The sequence below is a fragment of the Musca vetustissima genome, unplaced genomic scaffold (assembly GCF_032173495.1).
Source record: "Musca vetustissima isolate MV318-11 ecotype Yass unplaced genomic scaffold, APGP_CSIRO_Mvet_v1 utg12350, whole genome shotgun sequence".
Lineage (NCBI taxonomy): Eukaryota > Metazoa > Arthropoda > Insecta > Diptera > Muscidae > Musca > Musca vetustissima.
Genome location: NW_026879966.1, coordinates 71,837 through 91,846, shown reverse-complemented (window position 1 = coordinate 91,846; position 20,010 = coordinate 71,837). Strand labels below are relative to the sequence as shown.

Below are 20,010 nucleotides of genomic sequence, written 5' to 3'. Positions count from 1 at the left end.
AAAAAAGACACTGGCTAAGCGATCCAGCCAACAACACAAAAACACTTGTAATGACACACGTTTTGGCCCAGCTCTCAAACCGTTTTTTTTTCTATTAATCACAAACATGTTGACCAAGGTTAGTGAATAAAATATTTTATTGGTCTCAAACATAGGCTGCAAGTATGTGTGTTCGTGTGTTTGTCAGCCATATATGTTGTTGGGCATCGATTAATGATGATCAGCAGCTACGTATGTTGCGTTGTTGCCATGGCTGATGCGAATAATGAGTCTAATACTGATGATGCTGCTGTTGTTAAAATTTGACCACAAATTGTCTGGGAGGAATTTCGATGTAAGTCACCAGCGACTGAACTTCGTTGGCAGAGAGTCAACTCCAATTGTGGCCATTGTTTTGATAGTTTTTGTTGCTGCTGACAACTTTGCTTAAAATATGCAAAAATTTTGAAAACTATTTTTTGTGGACAGCCATCCAACCAGCCACAAAAGCCGGTCGTTTGGTCATTCGGCTGCCAACTCACATACATTCATCGGCAATTGAGCATTTGTGTTTTAGTTTTGGTTTTGTTTTTCTGGTAAAACTTGAAAAGAAATTTTGAAATACTTATTATAAGTTCAGATGAACTTGAAACATCTTGCATTTGGTTGGCTGAAGCTCTGAAACAGCCGGCTGCTCGATGAAGTAATAATCGCATAGATTCAACATATCCGAACATTAATATGCGATTATTCCCAAACAACCTCTTACAACTATGCACAGAGAGCAAGCAAGGGAGAGGGAGAGAGACCCAATATTATTTTTGGAAAAAAAAAATATTTTTTAGTTCCAATATAAATGTAGACAAATATTAGGGAGCCAAATCATTCCATAGTTTATACTTTACAAGTTCAGTCAGTTTTTTCTTTTTCGAATCCCCTAAAACCCTAAACGGAAACTGAACTGAAATGAAGGTAAGACATAGCACACATACGACGCCACATACCCAAGGATATAGCCACTAATTTTGGATATTCATTTGCAGATTATAATTTGTTTTCTGGCTGTGATTTGCATTTGCGATGCAACATTCTTGAAACTATTTGGTGGCAGCAGTGCCGGAGCCAGTAGTGGAGGTAGCAGTTTCAATGCTGTGGCCACACCTTCCGGTGGCGGTCATGGACATGGTCCCAGTTATGGTGGTGGTCACAGTTCCAGTTATGGCGGTGGTCACAGTTACAGCAGTCATGGCGGTTCACATGGTGCCTCATATGCCCATGGTTATGGCTATTCACATGGCTCGGGACATGCTGGTGGCGATGCCCAAATCTACAAGGTCATAATTGAAAATGCAGGTGGTCATGGTCACGATCATGGACACTCACATGGTCATGCAACTGAAACTATTGCCATTAGTCAGGATCAAGGACATGGTCACGGACACGGTCAGGGACATTCTGTTGAAACAATTGCAATTGCTCAAGATCAAGGTCACGGACACGCTCATGGCCATGCTGCTCAAACAATTGCCATTACTCAAGATAACTCCTATGGTTATGGTGGTGCTGTCAGCGGTCAAGCCTACAGTCATGGTGGAGCTGAACTCGCCGGACATGGTTACAGCCATGGTGGTAATGCTGGTGGTCAAGCTCAAATTTTCAAAGTTATCACCGAAAATGCTGGAGGTAGCCACTCTCATGGTTATTCCGGTGGTTCTGCTGGATATGCCCAAGGTCACTCATACGCCAACGGTTATTCCCATGGCGCCAGTTCCTACAATGATCAATTGAATCAAATTTTACCACAAATTCTTCAATTGGTCCTACAAGAAGATCATGGTTTTGGTGGTGGAGCTGGTGCTGATGTCAATGCCCAGCTGATTGCTCATTTCGGTGAAAAGGGCAGTGCTGTTGTGAGACGTAGCAAAGGTGGATCCAACAGCTATTTCCAAAGTGGTCATGTTGTACAAAAGGGTGAACTTAAAATCACCCGTGTCGAACAAAATCAAGGTGATGGCGGTAAAGCTGGTCTTTTGCAGGGTCCCGCTGTACAAGGTCCACCACCACCAGCTCCACATGGTCATCCCCATGGTCCACCACCACCATCTCATGGTTGGTAAAACGTAGTTCAAGTCATTAGTGTTGCAATTTTATAAGTGTAAGTCTAGGTCATTTGTTATTAAATTATATCTTCATTAGGATTACAAGTATTTGTTTCGTAGTTTATTTATTTGTTATTTAATTAAATAAATAATAATGTATTGAAATTTATTTGAAATTGTGATATTATTTGTTTTAAACGTAATTGGTGGAAGTAAATATTTGTTTGCCACCTCTTCTTGATGAAAGAAAGACATACACCACGAAATCGGAGTGAAAGTAACTGCCCGCTATACCCAATTTTCGTACCTCAAATCGGACGAAAATATATATGGGAGCTATATCCAAATGTGAACCGATTTGCAGGAAACTTAACACACATCATTCTAGACCTAATCCATTTCGCTATGCCAAATTTCGGGCAAATCAAAAGATATATAGGGACTTTGGTACACCATTTACCTTAAATCGGACGAAAATATATATGGAAGCAATATCTAAATCTGAACCGATTTTCATGAAACTTAACACACATCATTCTAGACCTAATTCATTACGCTATGCCAAATTTCGTGCAAATCGAAATATATATAGGGACTTTGGTACACCATTTACCTTAAATCGGACGAAAATATATATGGGAGATATATCTAAATCTGAACCGATTTGTCAAATTTCGTGCAAATCGAAAGATAAGTAGTGACTTTGGTACACCATTTATCTTTAATCGGACGAAAATATATTGGGAGCTATATCTAAATCTGAACCGATTTTTTAACAATTTCAATAGGGTTCGTCCTTGGGCCAATTAAGTGACCTGTGCCAAATTTCATCCAAATCGGATCATAAATGCGACCTGTACTTTGTTAACAAAAATACATGGACGGACGGACATGCATAAATCGACTCATAAAGTGATTCTATGCTTATTCTCAAAAGAAACCATGGGTCTATCTCGATTATTTTTGCCTGTTACAAACATATGCACAAGGACATAATACCCTGTACCACAGTGTGGTGAAGGGTATAAATAGTAAACCCATTGGAAGATACACTGAATATATCGTGTAACCCTCCCAGCTGCCAAAGTGGAAGAAAGTGTGAATTTATCAAAAATGTGGTGGTACAAAAAATGTGGTGGTACACGACTGCAGGATACGGAAATGGAAAATATATGTGAGCCTTAATTTCAAATTTCAGCGATATATCCTAAATATTGCCACGATACCAACGCTTCCTTCAATTTTCGATAATCTGAGTAGTCCAAACATGTTATTTAACCGTCAGGCGTCATTTCCGATATTTTCAAGATGAATGCCTGTAGTTTGGTATTTTGCTTTCTTCCTGCAGTTTACTGTAGTATAGCCCCCATAACAAAGTCCCGAGCGATTTTACGTAGTTTGAATTTTCACCTCATGTTGGAGAGTATATAAAGTATTGCACGATCGAATGCTTTCACTTGTTTCCCCCTACAAAAAGCAGGTCTACCTTGAAAACTATGCTTTGTTTTTTTTCTAAAATTTCTTAGATTTTTTTCTTTTTTTAGAAAAAAATACATTTAAATGTCCGTCTAGCTTTTTATACCCTTCACCACACTGTGGTACTGGGTATTATGTCTTTGTGCATATGTTTGTAACAGGCAAAGGGAAACGAGATAGACACATGGTACCTTTGGGGAATATGCATAGAATCACTATTTAGATATAGCTCCCAAATATATTTTCGTCCGATTTAATGTAAAAGGCGCACCAAAGTCCCTATATATCCTTCTATCTGCACGCAATTTGGCCTAGGATACATAATTAAGTCTGGAATGATGTGTGTTATGTTTCGTGAAAATCGGTTCAGATTTAGATGTAGCTCCCATATGTATTTTCGTCCTCAAGCATATTTTAGTATTTCTTCCATATCCGACCTCTTCCATCAATGTTCATCTTTATTAAACTACGCCATATGCCATAAGACGCAAGTTTTGTAATTTTACAGACAAATGTCTTGCTTTATTTGACCCGCTAAACATTGACCGATCTTCATCAAATCAGTCTTGCATATTCTTTGGGGAAATTCCCTTCGCCGATAAAGTTTTTGGTCAGAACCGGACCAAATTTCGTAACGATTGGTCAATTACTTTAATATATTTACACATTTTACGAGTCAGCTGGTCAAAATATGGTAGCTCTGTGACCAATATGTTACTGCTTCGAATTAAAACATTAAAAAAATGCCCGCGAGTCAAAAAAGGAAAATAGAAAAGTATGTAATACCCTTCACCATACAAGAGATGCTCATATGTCCAATATGCATTATATAGAATAGACATAGCATCTTTGGAGGACCATTGAAATGGAATCGGACTAAGCGGACAAACTTTAGTTACATCATTTTGGTGAAATCGGATGAAAATATATATGGGATCTATATCTAAACCTGAAACATCCTCAATCCAAAACGCTATGCAATATTTCATGTAAAGCGAACAGACATAGACTCCTCCATTTGCACCATTTGCATAAAATCAGAAAAAATCAGTAGGGAAAGTTCAAAAGTCGGACGGGGCCGACTATATGATACCCTTCACCACTTTGGGTACTAAAGAGATGCTTAATTTGAACCTAATTCGGCACGCTGTGCAAAATATTTGTGACAATCGGGCTAAATTTGACTCTTTACTGCTCCTATTACATAAAATCGGACGAAACTATATATGGGAGCTACAACTAAATCTGAATCGATTCCAAAAAAAATTTGGCATATATTAATCTAGACCTAATTCAGTATTCTGTGTAAAATTTAGTATCAATCGGATTAATATTGGCAGTATGGTGCTCCATTTGCATACAATCGGACGAAACTATATATGGGAGCTACATCTAAATCTGAACCGATTCCAACAAAACTTCGCATACATCAATCTGGACCTAATTCAGTACTCTCTGCAAAATTTTATCTCAATCGGATCAATATTGGGAGTTTGGTGCACCATTTACATAAAATCGGACGATACTATATATGGAGCTATATCTCAATCTGAACCGATTTTGCTTTCTTCCTGCAGCTTACTGTAGTATAGCCCCCAGCGATTATACGTAGTTTACGTAGAATTTCCACCTCATGTTGGAGGGTATACAAAGTATTGCCCGATCGAATGCTTTCACTTGTTTCCCCCTATAAAAAGCAGATCTAACTTGAAAACTAGGTATGCTTTGTTTTTCTAAAATTCCATAGTTTTGTTTTCTTTTTTTTAGAAAAAAAGACAATAAAATGTCTGTCCATCTTTCTAAACCCTTCAACCCTGTCTTTGTGCATATGTTTGTAACAGGCAAAAGGAAACAAGATAGACACATGGTACCTATTTCGATATAGCTCCCATATATATTTTCGTCAAATTTAAGGGGACAAATTCGGTGTCAATTCCTTTTTTTTTTTTTGTTTAATTCAAATCTACTCTATATCTAGAATGTCCCTACAAAATTTCAAGTGAAAATCTCAAGAACTCTTGAAGATATATTTATTGTGTCAGCATCAAGTGACGTCAAGAGTGATTCTCAAACTTTAAACGCATTTTTCTCGAAACAGTGTTTCACGAATGGCGGGCACGATAACTCAAAAACTAATAATCCAATCGGTTCCAAATTTTGGCACGTTTCTCTGAGAGTGTATAGCTCTCGTATGAACTAGGATAAAGCCAACCGGTGAAGATCTTTACCAGCCCATTTCAAATTTTAAAAATAAAAAATTGAGAATGGGGGCGAGTGATATGTGCTATATTTTCGTGCACCAAAGTCCCTGTATATCTTTCGATTTGACCGAAAGTTGGCATATCGTACTTAATTTAGTCTATAATGATGTGTATTGTGTTTCGTGAAAATCCGTTAAGATTTAGATATAGCTCTCATATGTATTTTCGTCCTCATAGTGTGATAATTGTAATACTAAACATACTGAATTTGTGGACCCCTATGCATATTTTTGTATTTCTTCCATATCCGACCTCTTCCATCAATGCTCATCTGGCAAATTTTCCGGATCCCGGGGTTAACATTTACGCCATAAGATGCAAGTTTTGTAATTTTACACACAAATGTTTGCCTTGTTTGGCCCGCTAAACATTGGCCGATCTTCATCAAATCAGTCTTGCATATTCTTTGTGGAAATTCCCTTCGCCGATAAAGGTTTTAGTCAGAACCGGACCAAATTTCGTGACGATTGTCAATTACTTTATTTTATTTACACATTTTACGACTCAGCTGGTCAAAATATGGTAGCTCTGTGACTAATATGTTACTGCTTTAAATAAAAAAATTAAAAAAAATGCCCGCGAGTCAAAAACAAATTGTCAAAAAAAAAAAAATAGAAAAGTCGGACGGGCCGTCTATGTGATACCCTTCACCACTTTGTGTACATACAAGAGATGCTCATATGTATAATATCCTTTAGATAGAATAGACATAGCATCTTTGGAGGACCATTGAAATGGAATCGGACTAAGCGGACAAACTTTAGTTACATCATTTTGATGAAATCGGATGACAATATATATGGGAGCTAAATCTAAACCTGAAACATCCTCAATCCAAAACGCTATTCAATATTTCATGTAAAGCGAACTGACATAGACTCCTCCATTTGCATAAAATCAGACAAAAACAGTAAGGAAAGTTCAAAAGTCGGACGGGGCCGACTATATGATACCCTTCACCACTTTGGTTAGTACCCAATTTGCTTAATTTGAACCTAATTCGGCACGCTGTGCAAAATATTTGTGACAATCGGCCTAAATTTGACTCTTTACTGCTCCATTTACATAAAATCGAACGAAACTATATATGGGAGCTACATCTAAATCTGAATAGATTCCAAAAAAATTGCGCATATAGTAATCTAGACCTAATTCAGTATTCTGTGTAAAATTTAGTATCAATCGGATTAATATTGGCAGTATGGTGCTCCATTTGCATACAATCGGACGAAAGTATATAAAGAAGCTATATCTTAATCTGAACCGATTCCAACAAAACTTCGCATACATCAATCTGGACCTAATTCAGTACTCTCTGCAAAATTTTGTCTCAATCGGATCAATATTGGGAGTTTGGTGCAACATTTACATAAAATCGGACGATACTATATATGGGAGCTATATCTTAATCTGAACCGATTTTCTACAATTTCAATAGGGTACGTCCTTGGGCCAAAAAAGTGACATGTGCCAAATTTCATCCAAATCGGATCATAAATGCCACCTGTACTTTTTTCATGGACGGACAGACGGACATGTATAAATAGATTCCGAAAGTGGTTCTATGCATATTATAAAAAGGAGCCATAGGTCTATCTCGAATCCTTTTGCCTGTTACAAACATATGTACAAAGACATAATACCCTGTACTACAGCGTGGTGAAGGGTATAAATATATGAGGGAGCTACATTTACATCTGAACCGATTTCAACAAAAAAATATCGTGCAAATATAAAAGGATCTATTGTGCGCCATTTACATAAAATGGGACTAAAGTGTATATGTGAGCTATATTTAAATCTGAACCGATTTCAAACTTAACCAAAGCATTATAGACCACATTCCATACCCGCTGCTAAATTTCGTGAATATAGAAGAAACATGGACTCATCGGTACGCCATTTACATAAAATGGCTATATAATACTCTTTACCACTTTGACTGTATTCAAGAGATGCAAGCAGACCTCGCATTTTTGAAGGATCATTGGCATGAAATTGGACTAAATTAAATATGTGATATGTGAACCGTCTTGGACCATGGAGGGTATATTAACCTTGTTCTTCCGTTTAATCTTATAGTAATAATCATTATAAAGTAAGTCAGCCTAAAATTCTATGACGATTTAATCATGTCCATTTGTCTGTTTTAATCGCCTCTAAACGAATTGAGATAGATCTGCAGGTTCGAAGATGAGCATTATCAGTCCACTTTTAGGCATAGACAGCATATAATGCCTTCCCCAATTTCCGTTACTTTGGGGTTCGTGAGTGCGCCTTTTCATCTAAACTTACCAGACGTTATTGTAGACCCATTTCGATACGTTAAGCATAATGTTGTGTCAATCGGACGTACTTTAACTCTTTGGTGCTCCATTTACTTAAAATTGGGTGAAAATATATATGGGAGCTATATCTGTGTATGAACCGATTTCAAAAAAACTTGGCACACGTTAGACTGGTAATAATTGTAATAATGTTTTCTGCCTTGTGTAAACACATAATTAAAGATTTCCCGTTGATATTTTGATTTAGATAAATTGCTACGGTATTATGCCTTAAAGTATGCCATGTTTATAACAACTCCTCTAATCATTTAATTCAAATATTTCTGTAATCCTAAAAATATGCTATCGTAACACTATAATCAAATTAAAACTTCGCTGCCGACAATGATAGCTAGCTACAAAAAAAAAAACAACTTTAACTTAAAACGACAATTAACCAAAAATCTATACAAATACTTTGATTTTTTAAAGAAACAAATCCATTGGAAGAATTTTTATTAAATCAACAAATGTGGTAAATGAATTGATTTTTAATATGAATAAATATTCGTTTTATTTAAATGTAAATCCCATTTGGTTTTATCATGTTTCAAATAGCTGCCGTGTAAACAACTAATTTTATGACGAGCAATTGACTACATCCTAGGACATTGCAATTTTTAAATAGTCGGGTAATTTTATGTAAAAGTAATCCAAATAACAACTACCTCTACTTGAGAAATACTTACCTTGCGTTTTATATAAATCTAGCTGAATATACGACGGATTCTAATTGATTTTTAATACAATGACCGAATGATAAAGGTAAGTATGACATTGAACGTGATAAATCATAATTCCACCTATCGATTTTTTTAATTAAAATGATTTAAATGTTAATTATAAATCCTGGAATGTAGGCTACATTTCATTATTTTTTATTTACAATCCCTTCTACCCAAAAAAAAAATCACAACAAAATAACAATTTAAATTAAATTTATGCAGCTCTTTATAATCCAAATTACGCAGCTAAATATTTTACATATTTCTATTAGGCCTACCACATTCACCTAGAAAAAGACACTCAAATGCTAGCCCCACTCATGGAGATTCAACAAGTTTGTTACTAAATCGCGTTTTCAATGTTGGCGGTGGTGTTGTTGCTGCCAGTGGTTGGGTGTCATTGTTTGCATGTTCCAAAAAAAAAAATAAAACGAAATTTAAATAAAAATAATAAAAATAGTTTCCAAGCTCAACCAGGTGACAAACCAACAACATCAACAAAACAAAAATTGTGCGTTACAAAAATGATCCAATGATAAAATATGCAAAAATGCACAAATTTTTGTGCGGGAATTTTATGTTGATTCCATTGATCTTCTGGTGAATTAAATGTCATTCAAATGATAACGAGATGCGGCCGGTGGAACCAAGTCGAACAATTTATGTTTATTGATTTTCTGTTGCTTCAGCATGGGAAACCTGTCATTATGGGCATTTACGAGCAAAAAAATTATGGATTACCTTGACGTGTGTGCGTTGATCGCAACGAATATCTGTTTTGCAATCCAAATAGAACTTGAACTTGATGAAATGCATATGATTCGAATGTGTTGGAATTAGCCAAAAGTATGTGGATTATAATGGACAATATACCTCGTGATAGAACAATATTTTGAAATAGTCTCACCGCCATTAGATGTTGTGTATATACATTTTGACATCATATACATATATTTTTAAACACATTATCTATGTATGACTGTCTGTCTGTTGAAATCCCGATAAGGATGGACAATTTTTATATAGAGCTTAGAAATTTTCCAGACATTGCTATTACTATATAGGATTTTTGGCATTGCAAATGGAGTATATCGCCTCACGTTTTGGTATAGCTCCACATAACGGTACCTCCCTTTTGTGGGTATTTTGAAGGTTTTTGGTAGCTGAAAATGCAGAAAATGATCAACATATGTCCATGTTTGACATAGCCTCCATATAAAGGATTCCAACCGAAAGACATTCAAATTTACATTCCAGTTTGCCAATATTATTACTTATTACTCAAGTACATTGGTATTTTTTTATAGATCAATGTTTTGGCACGTGAAAACATGTTTGCAAAAATTGCTCAATATATTTTAATGTAGCCTCCTCTTAAGAGCAAAGAACTTACACAAACCATCGCCATATTACTCGATTATTTTTTTTTTTTTGTTAGTTTCGTTAATCATTACATTGTTTTTATTATTGGACTGCTATAGTCCAAGGTGATTGTGCTGTCATCTATCGTTGGCTAGAAATAACGTATGATTGTATTTTGTGCAATGGTTGGTGTCCTAACTAATTTAGTGTTGTAACTTTCCTCTTGGCGTTATCTCCTGCCATTCATGTGCAGATATAAAAATCTAGGTTTGTTAGGGAGATGTAAGCCACTTTTTTGGAAATATTCGAAAACAACTTTGAAAAAAATGTTGTGAGAACTAATCATTTACATGAGCAGGCTGACTGTATGTTCTCGATGGCATATCTGCTCAGCTGCTATCGCCGGAATTATACATGTCACTGCCTCATGGATCGATTCCCCCACCCTCAGGCACGTAAGGGGAGACCTAAAGAGGGAGTTCCAACGGTACAAAAGAGAACCCCTACGCATGGAAGTAGTAACATATACTATGGACCAATATCATGTAAATGCAGTTTTAGTTGTCCACCTCACACCTATAGAAGTGGAAGAGCGACAGCTTCCTTAGCAAATTAGGATTAGCCTTCTCAATTCGTATTGTGGCCGAATTGAATGCATATGCCGGGCCCTGTATGTGGTTTATGACTTCACGATATGCTGCTATTTAACTGTCCAACTAATCTGTCTCCTGAAGCTATTTGGTCGCAGCCGCTCTAGGTTGCACCCGAATTGGCTCTAATTTGATATTTTGTGTTTTAATTGGGCGCCAAATTGCCCTACTAATATATAAATTTAGTATCAACTTTGGGAATAGCCCGCATATAAAGGTTTTATTACTTTACTTAGCTGGGTTGTGCCAGATCTTGTGCGAGGATCTTCCAATTTTAAAGTCCATGCTCCGAGATGTTGACTTCCACTTGATATTTCCATCCCCTTCCACGTGATCCATCATTTGGTTCAATTTTATATGCCTTTTGAGATGGGACATCCTCATCCATTCTCACAACATGGCCTAGCCAGCGTAGTCGCTGCAGCTCGATACGTATGACGGCAATATTTACCGTCGATGCAGATCGACCCATATCTCTTTCGGAGAATTTGTCTCTCAATGTTGGTGGAATGTGTCGATGTGTTTTCATGGGTCTTTTCCAGGATCTGCCGCAGAGTGAAAATCTGGTCAATGGTGGATTTGCCAGGCCTTAAGCCAGACAGTACGCTGGATAGCACTTTATAAGCGACGGGAAGGAGACTTTTTCCTCTATAGTTGGCACATATCGTCATGTCTCCTTTTTTGTGCTCAGGACACAGGATGCTGAAGTTCCAATCATTTGGCATGCATTCCTCTAGCCACATTGCACTAATCATCAGGTACATGCTCCTGACCAGCATCTGACCACCGATCTTGAATAGTTCGGGTGGTAATCCATCGACACCTGCAGCTTTATTGTTCTTCAGCCGATTAATTGCTACTCCCACCTCATCTTTTCTAGGTATCTTCTTCACCGCCACTATTTAATACCAGAAGCTTTTCAAAATGCTCCTTCCAGATCCTTAACAAGCTCGATTTGCTCACGCTAACGTTTTTCTTGTTCTTTCACCAAAGACTACGTTTCTGTTCTCTCTCCTGTACATCTCGATTTCTCATCGCAAAGTTTTTCTTGTTATTTCTTCTTCAGCGTTGTCCTATACGTTTCGTTTTTCACATCAGTAATTCTCCACTCGCATTAAGGGTTGCTTTTGCTGCAGTTTGTAGGGAGTGGGCAATTCTTTGCCATTGTTCTATATTTTTATCGGGACAAGGAGTGCTTTCGTCAAGCAGGTGGATAAGTTGAGCTTAGTAGGCTTCTGCTATCTGTTGTGTTTGCAGCTTTTCGACGTCGAGTTTCCGTGTTACATTAGATCGCACCTTTGCTGCTACATTAAGACGGGTGCGAACTTTGGCTGCCACAAGGTCATTACCTTGTCCAAATCGATATTCACTCCTCGTACCGATCGAATGTCTGAAAGGCTGGATGAATGCCTTCCGTCTATCACAACATTGTCAATTTGATTTCTCGTTGCTTGATCAGGAGAAATCCATGTGACCTTGTGTATATCGAGATGCTTGATGTTAACTACAATGTTTTTTGCTGCCGCGAAGTCCATCAAAATCATGCCGTTATCGGATGTTTCTTCTTGGAGGCTGAATTTTCTGAAGGTGGGGCCAAAAATATTTTCCCTTCCGATTTTTGCATTAAAATCTCCTAGCAGAATTTTAATGTCATGGCCAGGGCAGAGGTCATATGCTGTTTCTAGGCGCTCGTAAAATATTTCCTTGGTTTGTTCATCTTTGTCTTCGGTCGGAGTATGGGCGCAAATGAGACTCGCTCATCTGGAGGCGAGGTCTTTTATTCTCCGGTTAACCATAAATACGCAGCCAAATTCATGTCTCGTTTTATGGCAACCATAATACAGTGCGTAATCGTCTGATATTCTAACGCCTGTCCCTTTCCATTGCATTTCCTGAAAGGCAATAATATCGGCTTTGTACTGTACAACGAACGCACATTCCAAGTGCAGATTCGCAGATCGTGGTCCTTTATACGTTTGCGGGGGTTGTCAACAGTAGGAGGGTTTGGTTTTCTTTTTCTTTGCTTTTTTGATAGTAGGAGGGGTTTTCCGAGCGTGGGGATCTAACCCGACACCTCAGCACACTATTTAAACGTATGATGAAAGTAGGTACCCCAGGTGACACCGCGGAGAGGTCACTGTCCACAATTGAGATGAAAGAGGGACCAAGATAAGCCTGGGCTTTACCTCAGCGCACTATTTCAACGGATGATGAAAGTATGTACCCCAAGTGACACCGCGGAGAGGTCACTGTCCACAATTGAGATGAAAGAGGGACAATGATAAGCCTGTGATTTACCATGTTAAAGCAAATCAGAGCCGTTGCTTGATATATAGCATCCTTACGTTCAATATACTATTAGTCCTACTTGGTGCATCTACATTTTGTATAATTTTGATCCAATAAATAATTATTATTCTGTAAATCACCCTTCCCCAATATCGAATTCTAACTATATACAATGTGTCTTCATGGTTTCTAAAAAATATTTTCCGCGAATTTGTAAATTTTGTACCAATATTAAACTCATGAAAATTGCTATTGAATGCAAAAATATTTTTTTTCATATGCAATAATTTAATTATTTGACTACCGAACAACAATGTAAACAGAAGTACAAACAAATACAATAATGTTGGCAATTAAGGGTCTATTTATATTTTGTGCAACTACATATTTTCAAATTCATTAACAACTTCACTACTTGGTCAACAAAAACTTAATCTTTTGTTTAATGATTGTTCATTTATTGTTTCTCCAACACTGGATAATATCTCGATTTTTATCATAAAAATAAATGAGTACCCTGCCGATAAAGAAATGCTTCATTAAAGCCACAACAAACGTTTGGCGTTTTTATGAATTGATTTCCCAACCAACGGCTGTTTTTGTTTCAATTGGCACGAGAGAGAGAAAGAAAAGAAGATGAGCAGCAATTATGAATGAATTTTACGTTACCAACAAGAAATGTCAACTATGATCGCCGCAAGAGCGGTGCAGAGAGAGAGACTATCTTTTGTTGGACTCGCTGATGGTGGTGACCACTAAATTGGATCTAGTATATAATGTCATGAACTGGCGGTATTTGACAACAAACGATTGTGACAAGCATTCGATAACACACGCACATCTTAAGTTTGCCATCCCGTAACATTTAAGCTTTCGGTTTAACATTATGAAGGTAGGTGTGGATGAAGAGATAGATTAAGTGAATAAAATTTACCAATTTTTGTTTTTTACTCTTCCCTAGGTATTTGTGTGTTTGTTCGCCTGTTTGGCCGTGGCCAATGCTGGAATATTGGGTGGACTTTTGGGAGGAGGTGGCAATTCCGGTCATGGGCATGGACACGATCACGGCCATGATCATTCATCCGGCCAAGTTATTAAAGTAAAAGTTGTATCTGAAAATGCCGGCCATGGTGGTGGTTATGTCAGCCACAATGCTCCACAAAAAGTGATTAAAGTAATTCATCAACATTCCGCTGGTCACGATCATGGTCACAGCCATGGACATGCTGCCGCTGCTGCTCCCCAAGTAATTAAGGTTATTCATCAGCAATCCTCGCAGAGTGTAGGACATGTTAGTTCATCTGCTGCCGCTCCCCAGGTTATCAAAGTAGTACATTCTGGTGAATCTCACTCTAACGGTGGTTATAATTACGGTCATGCTGTTGAGTCTCATGCATCTGCTGAAAAAATCATCAAGGTTGTACACCAACAGGAAGCCGCCTCTTCTCATGGTCATAGCCATGGTCATGTCCACGCTCAATCTCAAGCTCCTCAAGTCAAGACCATTAAAGTTATTCACTCATCTCAAGGTCATTCTGGCCACCAAGAACAAAACAATGTTCTTGTACATCAACAGGAAGTCTCTTCCCATGGTCATGGTCATGTCCACACTCAATCTCAAGCCCCTGTCAAGACCATTAAAGTTATTCACTCATCTCAAGGTCATTCAGGCACTGCCGGTGCCAGTCATCAAGAACATACCAAAGTTCTTCGTGTAATTCACGAACATGTCTCATCTTCGGCTTCAGCTGATGCTGGTCCATCAACATCCCATTTGGCACCTCAAACCGAGTCTCATGTTTCTCTTCCTGAGCCATCATACTTGCCCCCAGCTGCTGCTGAACCTGTGTACAATGCTCCTGCTCCTCAGTTCAGTGCTCCTGCTCCTTCCACCTCATATTTGCCACCTGTATATGAGTCAGCCCCTCAATACAATGCTCCTGCACCAGCTCCTCAGTACAGTGCCCCTGCTCCAGCTCCTCAATACAGTGCCCCTGCTCCAGCTCCTCAATACAGTGCCCCCGCTCCAGCTCCTCAATACAGTGCTCCTGCTCCAGCTCCTCAATACAGTGCCCCTGCTCCAGCTCCTCAATACAGTGCCCCTGCTCCAGCTCCTCAGTACAGCGCCCCCGCTCCAGCTCCTCAGTACAGTGTTCCCGCTCCATCTAATCAATATTTACCTCCTGTACAAGCTCCAGCACCCAACTTCCATGCTCCTGCTCCTCAATATAGTGCCCCTGCACCACAATACAATGTTCAAGTTCCCTCGACATCATTTGTTGCCCCTGAACCAGTGCCACAACATGTTCCCGCTCAAACCTATGGACCACCCCAACATTAGAAGAGTTAAGTAAGCATTCCTCTATGAGGAAGTTGTTAATGGCCATATAGAACAGAACAACCGAACAACACATACCTCATTTTGTACCTGTTCCCTGTTACATCGTTTTTTTCGTAGAATAAGTTAATATTATTAGCTAGAGTTTAAATAAAAAAATTAATAATTCCAAAAAAAAAAAAAAAAAACAATTTAAATTTATTTTTGGGGTATACCAGAAAATTAGAAATCAATCAATCCATAAGTACATCGGTTAATCCAATTTCTATTAAATCGATTTTACATACTTAAACCCAGTATAAATGTTGATTGGAAACCAACATTATGTGGAGTTTCGCATACACCTTGCTCATAGATGATCATGGATTCTGCATCATCACATTTCTTTAGTAGTAGCAAACACCCTTAGTAAGGCTAAATAATTTTGTTTAGACCTTTTAGAGAAATAATTTTCGAAGGCTAACTACATCAGCCTTACAAATTCTATATTGGCGGAGTCATACCATTACAGCTCCACCGTTCGCACACTTATTTTTAAGGTTTATATTATTAGGTTTATATTATATTTTTAAGGTATATATATTATTCTTGTTGTTATTCGTTATTCTTTTACGGCCAAGGCATATATATTTTTCCTCAAATATCATAGAGAAATTAATTTTCTACATCAAAACTCAATTTTTAACTCTACTTCCAATGCGCGTTACTTCTTTTTCGAAGAAAAAGAAAACCAAATAAAACATTTAGATGACCTAAAAAATGTCAACGATGAAGTTAACCTTGACCTGATAAAACAAATATGCCAAAAGAAACTCGACAATCGAGTCATATTAAAAAAGATGATCTACTCAAACAGCTCTGCTGTGGTGCATCCGTCCATTTGACATTCCGAGTTCAGCGTATTAACATAATATTATAATAAGACATCTAATAGAGGTGTTGTAATCGGAAATATTTTAGTAGGGGGTCATTAGCATTACAAAGAAGAAGATCATCTGGTCATAAAATACTCTTCTTTTCAAATGCTTTGATTCACAGTGTTTCGAGATATATTCACAAGCGTGTCTATTCATATATTTAACACATTTTTAACAAAAACCAGTAAGGAAAGTAGTAAAGTCGGACTGGGCCGACTATATGATACCCATCACCACTTTGGGTATATTCTACATATGTCTCCTAACAGACATCGCCTTTTCGAAAGAAAATTGACATGAAATTAAACGATATGTGGTATTTATGCCTTTCTGGAGCCTATGCTAAAATTCATTTCATTTGGGCAAGTTTAGAGTCGTTTGCGTACAATGGGACAAATTTATGTAAATCGATTTAGAGCAAAATTCATTCACGCTATTCGGTAGGCCGCACTCTTCGAAATATGATCTCAATCTGACACCCGTTTAAAAAATATATGAAAGCTGTGTCTATATCTGGACCAATTTCAACAAAACCGAATAACGTCATTCCAGTCTCAATTCGATGCGTTGTGCAAAATTTCGTGTCACTCGGTGCACCATTTAACTAAAATCCAAAGAAAATATATGTATGTATATGGGGGCGATATTTAAATCTGAACCAATTTCAACGAAACTTGTCAGAGATTAATTTATATTAACTTCATAACATTGTAAAATTGGGTGTCAATCGTACAAACTTTGGGTCTTTAGTGCACAATTTACATAAAATGAGAGGGAAATATATATGGGAGATATATCTAAATCTGAACCAATTTTCACGAGTCATTCTAGACTCAGTTCAGTCTAGAAAATTTCATGCAAATCGATATATTGATATATAGGCGTTTTGGTGCATAATTTACATAAAATCTGACGAAAATATATATGAGAGCTATATATAAATCTGAACCGATTTTCACGAAGTTTGACAGTTATCATTATACCCTCCACCATAGTATGGAGGGTATATTAATTTTGTTTTTCCGTTTGTAACTCATCGAAATAAACATTTCCGAACCTATAAAGTATATATATTCTTGATCATCGTAAAATTCTATGACGATATAGCCATGTCCGTTGTAATCACTCTGGCGTCTAAACGAATTGAGATAGATCGCCAAAATTCTGTCTTTTGTCTGCAGGCAGGTCAAGTTCGAAGATGGGCTTTATCGGTCCACGTTTAGGCATAGCTCCCATAAAAGGGTGCCCCCCAATTTTCGGTATTTTGGAGTTCTTGAGCGCGTTTTTCAACCGAAGTCGCTGAAATTTGCTACATTGGGTACTCCATGTGTCCACAAAAAATTATAAATATAGGTCCACTTTTTCTGATAGCCCCCATACAACGGTACCTCCTAATTTTCAGTATTTTGGAATTAGCTGTCATTTAGTATTTTGAGTTGTTAATAGGCACCAAATCTCTCCACAAAAAAGTATGAATATAGATCCATTTTTTCGGATAGCCCTCATATAAATTCTATGGCGATATAACCATGTCTGTCTGTCCGTCCATCTGTTGTAATCACGCTATCTTCTGAAGCAATTGAGATAGGGTGCTGAAATTTTGCATAGGTTTGTCTTTTATCTGCAGTCAGGTCAACTTCGAAGATGGAATATATCGGTCCACGTTTAGGCATAGCTCCCATATAATAGTACCCCCAATTTTCGGTATTTTGGGGTTCTTGAGCGTTTTTCAACCGAATACGCTGAAATTTGGTATATTGGGTTCTTATTGGGTACTAAATGTCTTCACTAAAACTTATAAATATAGGTCCACTTTTTCTGTTAGCTCCCAAATAACGGTACCTCCTAATTTTCAGTATTTTGGGGGTGGAAAAAAATACGATAATTTTTTTCCACATAATTGTTTGTAATTTAGTATTTTAAGTTCTTAATAGGTACCAAATATCTCCACAAAAAATTATAAATAAGTAAATTTTTTTGGATGGCTCCCATATAAGAGTACCCCCCAAATTTTAGGTATTTTGGGGTTCTTGAGCGCGTTTTTCAAGCAAATTCGCTGCAATTTGGTATTTTCTAGTCGTATATGGTAACAAATCCCTCTACAAAAATTTTTAATAATCGCCCCTTTTTGGGATCGTCCCCATATAACCCCCTTTTTATACCTTCCACCAGAGTATGGAGGGTATATTAATTTTGTCGTTACGTTTGTAACTCATCGAAATATTCATTTCCGACCATATAAACTATATATATTCTTGATCAGCGTAAAATTCTATCACGATATAGCCATGTCCGTCCGTCTTTTGTAATCACGCTATCTTCTGAAGGAATTGAGATAGGGTGCTGAAATTTAGCATAGGTCTTTTGTCTTTTATCTGCAGGCTGGTCAATTTCGAAGATGGGATATATCGGCCCACGTTTAGGCATAGCTCCCATATAACTGACCCCTCTAATTATCGGTATTTTGGGGTTCTTTCCATGTTAGTTTCGAAATAGAGCTATATCAGTCCTCAATCAGTAGTAGCACCTCATATAATAATAACTACAAATATTCGGTAATTCCTACACGATGCAATCAACATTGGTCCCGCTTAAGGTATAGCCTCCAGGGACGTACTATGAGTACAAATTTTTTCTGCAATTTCAATTTTCATAGTGAAACAGCTTCCACCCAACCTCGAGAAATAAAACCTGGGAACGTTGGAGTGGAGTCCCATCTTTCTACAAGATCTAGGCTTGGTTAGTATAATAGATTATTCAAAGTTTGGTTCAAATAGATTAGTCCGTTCGCATGATATTATAAAGTTAATTTTTTGCACAATTTTGACCATTTTGTGTCGGATATTATTTGACGAAATAATAAAATGTGCAAATTTTGGACGAAATTCAAATTTCCTAAAACGGTTTTAGTCAAAAAAACATGGATATAGAACCAATATTTCGATGAGGCACTTTTTTAGCGTATCAAAGGTTATACATTAGCCATAAAACTGAGGGTATAAATAACAATTAGATATTTGTATTTGATGCACTTTTTGGTTTACATAATCAGTTTGTAGAAATGTCGATATAGATCCACTTTTTGGTATGTTCCCTATATATATATATATATGAAATGTAACCCGCATTTAGGCCTAGCCCCTGTGTGGGAGGTACCAGAAGGAGTGTACCGATATTCCCCATGTTCGAACTTGAACTAATTTTGGAAGAAATAATAAGATGAGCAAAGAAATATGGTCCAAAGAAACATGGGGCCTAGGACCAATATTTAGAAACATAATCGGTTTGTAGAAATGTAGGTACACTTTTAGCTATGTTCCTATATTTTTATTTCAAGTATCTGTCAGTATATCTATGTTGGAGGGTATCCAAAGTTCGGCCCGGCCGAAATGAACGATTTTTCACTTGTTCTAGACTCAATTCGAAAGATATATATGGACTTTGGTGCACCATTTACATAAAATAAGACGGAAATATATGTGGGAGCTATATCTTAATCTGAACCGATTGTTACGAAACTTAGTACACATAATTATCTTCTTAATTTAATACGCTGTACAAAATTATGTGCAAATCGAATATATATA

At 37.3% G+C, this 20,010-nt stretch overlaps 2 protein-coding genes across 2 annotated transcripts; both read left to right on the top strand.

The window, feature by feature from the left end:
• Nucleotides 1-945: 945 nt before the first annotated feature.
• On the top strand, nt 946-2,096 carry LOC133325217 (uncharacterized). Its single transcript, XM_061533999.1, has 2 exons — nt 946-951; nt 1,023-2,096. Exons 1-2 carry the CDS (start codon nt 946-948, stop codon nt 2,094-2,096), a joined length of 1,080 nt encoding a protein of 359 aa, XP_061389983.1.
• Nucleotides 2,097-14,054: 11,958 nt separating this feature from the next.
• LOC133325216 (uncharacterized) lies at nt 14,055-15,509 on the top strand. Its single transcript, XM_061533998.1, has 2 exons — nt 14,055-14,060; nt 14,130-15,509. The coding sequence occupies exons 1-2, from the start codon at nt 14,055-14,057 to the stop codon at nt 15,507-15,509; spliced, it is 1,386 nt and encodes a 461-aa protein (XP_061389982.1).
• Nucleotides 15,510-20,010: the final 4,501 nt, after the last annotated feature.